Here is a 10429-nt window from a genome sequence, read left to right on the forward strand (position 1 = left end):
CTAAGGCCATAACATGCTGAACTGTGCTTCTTGATTAGTTTGTCCACACTTTTGACTCGATTTTAACTTATTATCCAGATGAACTATAATGAATTCAAAACACTGTGGTTCATACAGTGTATGTCTATTAATTTCCACTTATGATGTTAAAAAGTGATTATTGTTTGCTTGAAACTGAATGTATGAATCTTAGAGAGGTTAATACTTAAACTGTTTGCTAGCTGCGACCACTTGCAGTCCTGTCTGGCTATCATCTGAACTGTTTCAGCCAGGGTTGAACTTGGACCCTTGATTAGTATATTTGTGTTGTCAGCAAACATTACAGTGTTTAAAGTGCCATTTAAAGTTGTTAGAAGATAATTTAGTAGGTTAGAAATAAGAACGGCCCCAGTACTAACCCCTGTGGCACCTCAAATGTTATGTTCCTTCAGTTTGAAGTTATTTTCATGCCTGAGATTGATTCTGATAACAAAGATAAAGTTCTGTCTATACAAGAGATATGACATTTTAATTTTCTAAATCAAATTATGTGACCCACACAATCAAACACTTTGCCAAGGTCACAGAATATACCATCAAGTCAATGTTTCTTGTCTAGCTGTGTCAACACCTCATTCATGAGGCCTTGTACTGTTTTTTGTGTCAAGAACTCCTTATGAAAGCCAAACTGAGTTCTGCTTAGTAAAATGAGTCAGTATTCTATAATAGGCCACTTTTCCAAATGCTTTTGAAAAAAACAGAGGAGGCATATAGGCCTGTAATTAGAGGTGATTTACTTATCTCCAGTTTTGTAAATAGGTGTCACTAGAGCTTATATGAGCCTGTCATGTAATATGCCATGAGTCATTGATTGATTACAAAAATAGCTTAAGGGTAATCCTATAAAGTTGGCACAAAATTTTAATATTCTGTTAGAAATACCATCATAGCCAGCAGAATTACTACTTTTAGTGACCTAATGCATTTGTAATCTCCTTAGTGATTTTATTTTTGAAATTACACACATCAAAAAAAGTTTTGCATCAACCCAGTTCCCATATTGTATCACAGACAGTCCCTTTGACTGTTCAGAGATGTCACTAAACCTGCCCAAAGATGTAAACAACCATGCATGAACAACATCTATTAGACGGAGGGGGTCCGACAGCCAATCAGTTCCAGTCATTCCATAGGAAGGAGGTACACGGCTCATGTTGTTTGTAGTTCAACCATGCCTAGATTGTCAATACAGCAGTTTGATCCTGCCCACATTGTTACTTTGTGCCAGGAAGGGATTTCAACAAGGGAAGTGTCCAGGCATTTCGGAGTGAACCAAAGCGATGTTATTTGGATATGGAGGAGATACAGAGAGACAGTAACTGTTGATGACATGCCTCGTTCAGGCCACCCAAGTGCTACTACTGCAGTGGACGGCCGCTATCAATGGATTATGGCTCACAGGAACCCTGACAGCAACGCCACCCTGTTGAATAATGCTTTTTGTGCAGCCACAGAACATTGTGTTACAACTCAAACTGTGCACAATAGGCCACATGATGCGCAACTTCACTCCCAATGTCCATGGCGAGGTCCATCTTCACAATCTTGATACCATGCAGTGCTGTACAGATGGGCCCAACAACATGGTGAATGGACTGCTCAGGATTGGCATCACGTTCTCTTCACCGATGAGTGTGTCATATGTCTTCAACCAGACAATCTTTGGAGACCTGTTTGGAGGCAACCCAGTCAGGCTGAACGCCTTAGACACACTATCCTGTGAGTGCAGGAAGGTGGAGGTTCCCTGCTGTTTTAGGGTGGCATTATGTGGGGCCGACATACGCCACTGGTAGTCATGGGAGGCGCCATAACGGCTGTACGATACATGAGTACCATTATCCAACCGATGGTGCAACCATATCAGCAGCATATTGGCGATGCATTCATCTTCATGGATGACAATTCTCCCCCCATTGTGCACATCTTGTGAATGACTTCCTTCAAGATAACGATATCGCTCGACTAGAGTGGTCAGCATGTTCTACAGAAATGAACCCCGATGTGACCCACCAACCACTCTGAGGGATCTATGCTGAATTTCCATTGAGGAGTGGGACAATCTGGACCAACAGTGCCTTGATGAACTTGTGGATAGTATGCCACGACGAATACAGGCATGCATCAATGCAAGAGGACGTGCTACTGGGTATTAGAGGTACTGGTGTGTACAGGAGTCTGGACCACGACCTCTGAAGGTCTCACTGTATGGTGGTACAACAGGCAATATGTGGTTTTCATGAGCAATAAAAAGGGTGGAAAATGATGTTTATGTTGAACTCTATTCCAGTTTTCTGTACAGGTTCCGGAACTCTCAGAACCAAGGTGATGCAAAACTTTTTTGATGTGTGTAATATGTGCTGGTGATACATTTAGTGTCTGCACCAGTAAAACTAAGGCATTCTTATTCCATAGTTTATTACTGGGGATAGTGTTTCCAGCACTTGTGAGGAAATAGTCATTCAATTTGGTGGTCAGTGACTTGAAACTGTCACAATTCCTGTCACTGCTTTTGTTAAATTGTGTCTTTGTTTTATGGAGGGGAAAAAAAAAGACTTGGTGTAAGGTCTGATCATTACAGACTTATGGCCTTCAACTATTCTTTCACGATAATGACCCTAATCAAGATTATAACCAATTATGTTCAAGAAATTGCTTATCACAGTAGTGCTGTGTTTTTTATTGCAACTTTGCATAACATCATTTGGACAATGGTACGGAAAGATATTAGTCATGGTCTTATTGATGTGATTAAGGAAGCTATGGAAAACCTTAATTAAAATAGCTAATCAGAAATTTCCACCACGCTAGTCTTCAACATGATGCTTGTGACTTAATCATTATACTATCCTACTCTGTTGTGGACAAGAATTGAAAACCTGATAAGTTTCCTTTGGCAGCCAGTATCTGGCCAACTGAGTTGTCTTATCTGCCTAAATGCTTCAGCTAGCCAGTATCTATCTGAATTATTTTACTTTCTTTAAACAGAACAGATGTGAAACTCATGAGATATACTCGAGTATCTCAGTTGCCCAAAAATCTAGGTTTGTACCCCAGGATAGCTGATATCTATATGATAAACATCTAATCCTGAGCAGACATGCCTATAATGCTCTATGGCAGTTTGAAGTCATGGGATGTTATACAAGGATCTTTAAAAATTTCCTGGAGAGTGTTTAATCTACTTTACATCAGCAATAAATTACAAAAAACTTTCACAGGAGCAGTCCCTGGGAAGGCGTAAAATACTGAATGACACAGTACATGTACAAAAAACTCAGATCTATCTAATATTAGTGACACACGTCTATTCCTTCACAAAATATTGCACAACTGCAAGACTGAAGAAAATTTTATGAAAAAAGGAGATAAAATAATTATACTAGAAGAGGTAAATGTATGAGGGCTGTTCAAAAAAGAAGGTGACTTTTCAAATTGCGTGGCCAATGTACAGGCGATTATCAGTCTTTTTTTTGTTATGTTGGCACCCATGTCCCAAACATATGTTCACAGTTTCAAGTGTACAGCGTACTTCATTTGTTTTTGAGAGATAGAAAGGTTAAACATGTTTTATTGTGCTTGGCGATTTTCTGTTATTATGAAAAATGGAGCAAAGAATTTGCATCAAATTTTGTGTGAAAAATGGAATCAAGTGCTCTAAAGCACTTGAGATGTTGACAGTGGTATATGGTGAGTCTGCTCTAAGTAAAAAAATGTTTACAAGTGGTACACGCTGTTTCAAGATGGCTGAGAAGACACAAGTGATGGACCTCGCTCTGGGCATCCTAGCACATCAACACCAGATGATAATGTCAAAGCTGTGAAGAAAATTGTTTTGGAAAACTGTTGAATTACTATAAGAGAAATAGCTGAGGATGTTGGCATATGGGTCAGCTCATGTCATGCAATTTTTTTGGGTGTTTTGCACACAAGACATGTGTCACCGAAATGTGTTCCAAAATTTTTCAATTTTGATCAGAAGAACCACTGCATAAGCATCACTCAGAAGCTCTTGAATGACATCAATGATGATCCTGATTTGCTCAAAAGGGCCATAACTGGTGACAAAACATGGGTTTACAGTTATGATGTCAAAACCAAACCCCAATCATTCCAATGGAAGCATGCTGGAGAGCCAAGATGCCATGTTCTATCAAACATCAAAGTTTTGCTCAGTGTTTTTTTTTTCAATTACCGTGGTGCAGTGCATCATTAATTTTTGCCTCAAGGATGTACGGTCAATAAGGGGTATTACCTTGATGTTATGTCCCTTCTGCAAGAAACAACATGCAAAAAATGTCCGCAATTTTGGAAAAACAATTCATGGCTTTTGCATCACGACAATGCACCTGCTCATTCATCATTGCTTGTGAGAGATTTTTTGGTGAAAAACAACATGACAATCATGCCTCAGCCACCATATTCACCGGATTTGGCCCCCTGTGACTTTTTCCTGTTCCCAAAACTGAAGAGACCTATGAAAGGATGAAGATTTTCAATGATTGAGAAAATAAAAACTGCATCGCTGGAAGTACACAAGGGTGTACCAAAAACTGCTTATGAGAAGTGCTTCAAGGATTAGAAGAAGCGTTGGAACAAGTCTATTGTATCTGAGGGGGATTACTTTGATGGGAACAACATGAATATTGATGAATAAATAAATATTTTTTCATAAAAATATAAAGTCACCATACTTTTTGAACACACCTCATATAGAGAATGAACACACCTCATATAGGTAACTGATAAAGAGAGAGTGAAATCTCGAATGAGAGAAACCTACAGTTGCAGGAAAGTTTCCAGACAGATATCTTGCCTTGCTGAAAGAAGAAATTTACTCCACCAGTGCAGTATTTCTTTCGAGAGCTTTTGAGTCTTTCGTCAAGATTATGTTCTGACAACTGTAGTTGCATAGATCATAAGTGAATGGAGTCTGACCATACTCACTATTGCCTTATCACCAGAGAAAAATTAATAAGTCAATTGTCTCAATAAACCATGCATAATGATTTAAATACAATTTCATGGATAATTTGGATGATGTTTGGAGGAATTTTATTTTTGGAAACAGTCTGGATTTTAATTCACTGCCAAGTTCAAACTGCTCAGTTCCTTGATTGCCTTTATCAGGAAGCTATTCATCCTCACCAAGAATGGAAAGTGAGTGACACCACAAGAGGAAAATAAGCATGATAATTTACCCAGGAGACAAAGGAACGGCACAAAGACCTTATCATACAGTATGTATATGGGCTCTTAGGAAAAGTATTAGTTCTTGTGAGACACTCCTCAGGAAGAACATAATTATCAGACTCAGAATATAAAATACCATTGTAGTAATTTTGTATGATTTCTCTATATAATGTAGAAACTGATTTTCACTTCATATAATTATGAAAAATGCTGGTGCTCAAATGAGCAAATATTGGAAATGAACATAAAAGATACTAAAAACCACAAATAAACATTATTTCAGACTAGCTCATCAGTTACATTGAGAACTTTTTAGTGTATTGAATGAAATAATTTTGTAAGTTCATTATCTTTTCCTCACGCATGCCACTGAGAGGGTCCACTGGAAGCAGTCCAGCATAGAGATGATTACAGTTTACATCCATGTTGTTTCTTCAATTATTTTCAGAATGGTTTGAAGAACCTCACAGAATTTTTATAGGTTGGAGATCCTTTGTTTTAAGAATATGTTGGAACACATGAAGTTTGATGGATTTTTACAGTGCTGAGTACAGCTTAAACCAGTCACACACTTGGTAATGAATATGCCTAAAATATTGATGACCCCTAGAAAACTAGCTGAGTATGTGAGTGGACATAGAAGAACTGTACATCTTGGTGACATCCAGTATACAGTTTCTGAGTGTGCTCTGTAGCATGACTCAAAGGACCTGAATGTCTGCTACACACATGGACTATTTGGATCCTCCCACAGCCCCCCCCCCCCCCCCCCCCCCCCCCTTCGAACTTATAAACTCCATTAACATTCTCCTAATTTTTTATTTTTTTCAACATATTTATTTATTTACTCAATCAATTTCTTTATTTCTTTCCTATTACCTTCTCCCCTTCTTACCTTCTCACGTCCTCTCTCTCTGCAACTCTTTCCTTGGTTTTTTCCCACCTTCTTTTCCAGTTTTAAGTAAGTATTCATTTTATTTCTCTTTATCTATCCTTTTTGCTTCTCACTTTGTCTTTACATATCTGATCTGAAGCTGGTATTATGCTTACCAGTATGTTATATCTGACCTCCTACCCTTTCTGACATTTCCCTCCTCATCTTTGTTGTTCCCTCTCAATAGATGGTTCTCTCATGTTCTGGCATCTGAGTGATTTGCCACTGTTTTCTAATCTTTCCTATCCTATCTTTCCTTCCTCCCTGAAGAAGGAACTAATAGTTCCATGAGTTAGGATGTTTTGAAATTTTTCTTTTGGTTCTATCAAAATTTCACCTCTAGAATGTAAGTACTCGGTAGCCATTCTGCACCTTTGTAATTTTAAGATATTTTTAGTATCAAATCCAGATATGATTCAAACTGTCTTGCTTGCCTTCATGGATAATATTGACAAAGTGCACTTCACAAATCTGTTGCTTAACAGATTTAGTTTTCAAAAAATTAAGACCTGTGAACTTATATGTATTGATGATAGCCTTGTTTTGTCTGTAACAGATGGCACTTACATCCATTAGCTTAAGTAATGTGGCACAGAGCAAAAATACATTTCAAGAGATCAGTGGTTTCCACAAAATATCAAAACAATTTTGTTATAAACTGTTATTATCCTGCTCAAGAATACAAAATGAAGCATTATACATTAGGATCAAAATATGACAAGATAAGTTAGTTAGAAGCAGCACTAGCAATCTTTGCAAAGATATACAGGAGTTAATTAAAGACAGATATCTTTAACATTATACACTACTTCTATTGATTATTTAGTGCCACTTGGATTTTTGTACATTTTATTCATTAAGTAATTGGAAAATCTTACGAGTAAACAACACACTCATTGGTCTAGGGAGATTGTCAGCTCATTTTTAAAAACATAATTTTCACTCTGGTATAACTATTTTGTTATGTCATGTTAGATATGATATCACCAAAGTATTTTATGGCAGGTAAGAAGAAGTGGGGCCAATAAATATAGGAACTCTGATAAAACTCACAGGTGGCTGCTCACTATGAAGAGCACAAAACATATTTATTTTCCAGAAATTAAATAGCAAAAAGGATATTTTGCATATATGTGATATACTAAGTCATAGAGAGAAACTATTAACTTCAAAATTTTGAATATTGCTATTTCCTACACATTTCTTTGACATCCTGTCAAGCCTGTAACAGACTTTACATTCATTTCTGTCTTGTCTTTTCTATTGTGACTTCAGCCTGAATATCTGAAATTTGATGCTGAATTTCCTTTTATTTTTCTCTCAATACTTTTCACATCTGTGAAATTATTACTAATACTGAATCAAGACTCCCCATGTGATACCTATTTCTAAAATACCTGCAACCACAATTTGTCTTGTCCTAAGGTAATTAATACCATTGCTTTTTCTCTTTCTATCATACCAGTGTAAGTGCTCCTTTCTGTGCATACACTGCATCTCTTTAACTTCCTATTTGAGTGTCTCATATTTCAATTTCCAATTTGTCCTTCCTTTCCTTACATTTTCTCACTGTCAGAAAAAGAAGAAATTTTTGTTTTCAGTTCTTGCAATTGTCTTAATCTTCATCTGAAGATGCTGTAGAAAGCCTGATTGGTATACAGGTGTATATTTTAAGCATTATTCTTTAATATTCAGTGTTTTAATGAGAAAATGTATTTTTATGTATTGTAGCAAACATTTGGTCAGTGGCAGAAGGTGTGGCTGCTGATTGCAATAATCTTGATGATAGCTGGAGTCCTTGCCCTTTTCCTTACTGATGCTACACTTCAGCCTTGGAACACACCTGAGACAGAAGGAGCTGAGCTGAAAAACCTTGACAATCAGTATGATGAGAAAGGGAATCCAATAAATGATGTAAATGTTATTGCGAAAGAAAGGAAAGCTAGTTTAATTGTTGACTGAACATTTGATCTATAACGATTCTGTGAAAAACTGAGGACTGTTTTTCAGTATTGAAACTGTAACCTGTGGTAATTATATTGTAGCATGCCAGTTTTCTGCACTGTGCATTAATGTACTATATCTATGAGCACAAGACAGCAAATATTTCCTTTTTTGAGGACAATGTTTTGTTTTGTATCCTCTGTAATGTTTAGGTGCTTACAATAATCATGTGTAAAATGCATCAGTATTGTTTGTTTGTTAGTGTTCAATGTGTCATACTCATTCAGTTTTAATGGTGCAAGATACCCATGTTCCTACAGTGCTTAGTTCTTTGTTATATGAATAAATACATGTCCTTATTAAAGGCTCTCAATACAGATAATTATCAGTTTATTGTTAGTAATATAAATTTTCTGTACTGTGATTGTGTGCATGTATTTTATCCTAACCCTTTCATGCCTAGCATAATGAAAGGTACAATAAATAGGGCAGCATACCCATGAAGCATGTGTAGCACACAATGCTGAATGTTTTGTTTATTGCAGAGTGTCAAAATCAAACACTTCCAACAGCTTCTTCATAACTTTCTATTTGTTTGAGGGGCTAATGCTTGTTTGTAAACAGATTTCTGCCTATTATAAACCCTTAAAGGCTTTTCTACAATAAATTTGTGAAATGAGGAGTGCAACATCAGAGTAATTCCACATACAGCTTGATTCTTAGCATTTTTACTTTTAATACAGGCGCACATTTTCTTATAGGAAATACTTTTGCTGATAATGATGGAGCAACATTTGAGAAATGTCTCTGCCATAACCTGAATAGATGGTCTTCTTTACTTGTCTAGTCATCTCTATCCTCACATACATAATACTTCGACATGTCCTATATTACACGTACATTTACTGTACACAATGTAATCTTACAGGATCAAATAAAATTCAATTCAATTCAACTATTTGATGTACATTTGATGTATTTTACCAGTTTCAAGTGAAAATTGGCAGTCAAATTTTTTTTTGCTGATGACCGACTTGCAGAACAGTTGACTTTCAGTGGCGTAAGAAGTTACTTGTATTGCTGATGTTACTGAATCAAAATTATATCAGATTTGTCAATTGACTGCACCTACATCTTTCTCATTCCCATTTCCCTAACTGAAGAGACTTCCGTTAACCTTGCGAGCATTCAAAGTCATTGAAGTTTTCATCCTTACTACAATTTTTTATCTTTACTATTGTAGATGTAGAATAGTTATTTAACAGAGTGCAGGATTCTGTTTGATGTGCTAGAAGCCAAAGTGGCACTTTCACATACCGTAATGGTACCATAATGTGCTAGCAAACAGTTGTGTGTGTGTGTGTGTGTGTTTTTATACATGTGCGGATGTGCAAGTGGGTGGGTGGATAGATGGGTGGGTGGCAGGGAGGGTGGGTGCATGCACGCATGCATGTGCTGAATCTACATCAAACACTACCAAAGGATCTTAGAAATATGTACTACTATACATACTTGTACATAATAACACACAGATTCAGTAAAATCACATAATTCTGATTAGTGCTATCTTGTATCAAAATGTGAAACTCCAATTAGATAAAAATAGAGAACAGAGAGTTACAGCTATAATCAGAACAGTATGTCACTATGTTATTTCATCCAAAACACTCACAGCTTCATTTATTTTAAAAGCCTAAAACAATTCTTGGCACAGTTCTACACCAATTGCTTCATTATGCAGTACATTACAGACTAACTGCTAAAAATAAATGCTCTTTCATGTCATGGATTATTATTTTTTTAAGACAAACTGTCTGCATTCTTCTTAGACAGCAAGTATACGTGTAATTAAACAGATTAGCATTTGATAATACAGTGACCTACATAAGGGAATGAACATAAACAATGAACACTTTATTTTATGAAGTACCAGAAGTAGAATACCTTCGCTTCCACTTATGTAAGATGCAACAACATACAGATTTATTCATCAGAGTTAGTTGTCTTTATGAGGGATGAATACTCCATTGATGGTTAAGCATTAGAGAATGTTAACACTTCAGTTTTGACAAATAAGGTGGAGAAAGTAACAAGGCCTTGTGAGGGGAATCATGCCTCAGTTTATCTGCAGTTGTTTGGGAAAACTGTGGAGAACATATAAGCAGCTCTTCAGATCATGGCTTACAGATCTGCTACAAGTGTCCTAGCACCCCTACATCTCAGTTCTTTTAAAATAAGGTACAATGACAGAATGCTGATACTAAGAATAAGCCTTTTTAAGAATACTTCCTGTAAAGTATTAGAAGTATGGTTCATTTAGGA

At 36.6% G+C, this 10429-nt stretch overlaps 1 protein-coding gene across 1 annotated transcript in view; it reads left to right on the forward strand.

Moving 5' to 3' along the window:
- LOC126147842 (sialin-like) overlaps window positions 1-8981 on the forward strand; it is a 119016-nt gene extending 110035 nt beyond the window's left edge. Inside the window, exon 10 of the mRNA XM_049915720.1 lies at window positions 7895-8981. Within this exon, the coding sequence (XP_049771677.1) occupies window positions 7895-8125 (231 nt within the window). The 3' untranslated portion in view covers window positions 8126-8981. The remainder of the gene's footprint in view (window positions 1-7894) is intronic.
- Window positions 8982-10429: the final 1448 nt, after the last annotated feature.

This window comes from Schistocerca cancellata, chromosome 2, assembly GCF_023864275.1.
Source record: "Schistocerca cancellata isolate TAMUIC-IGC-003103 chromosome 2, iqSchCanc2.1, whole genome shotgun sequence".
NCBI classification, from domain to species: domain Eukaryota; kingdom Metazoa; phylum Arthropoda; class Insecta; order Orthoptera; family Acrididae; genus Schistocerca; species Schistocerca cancellata.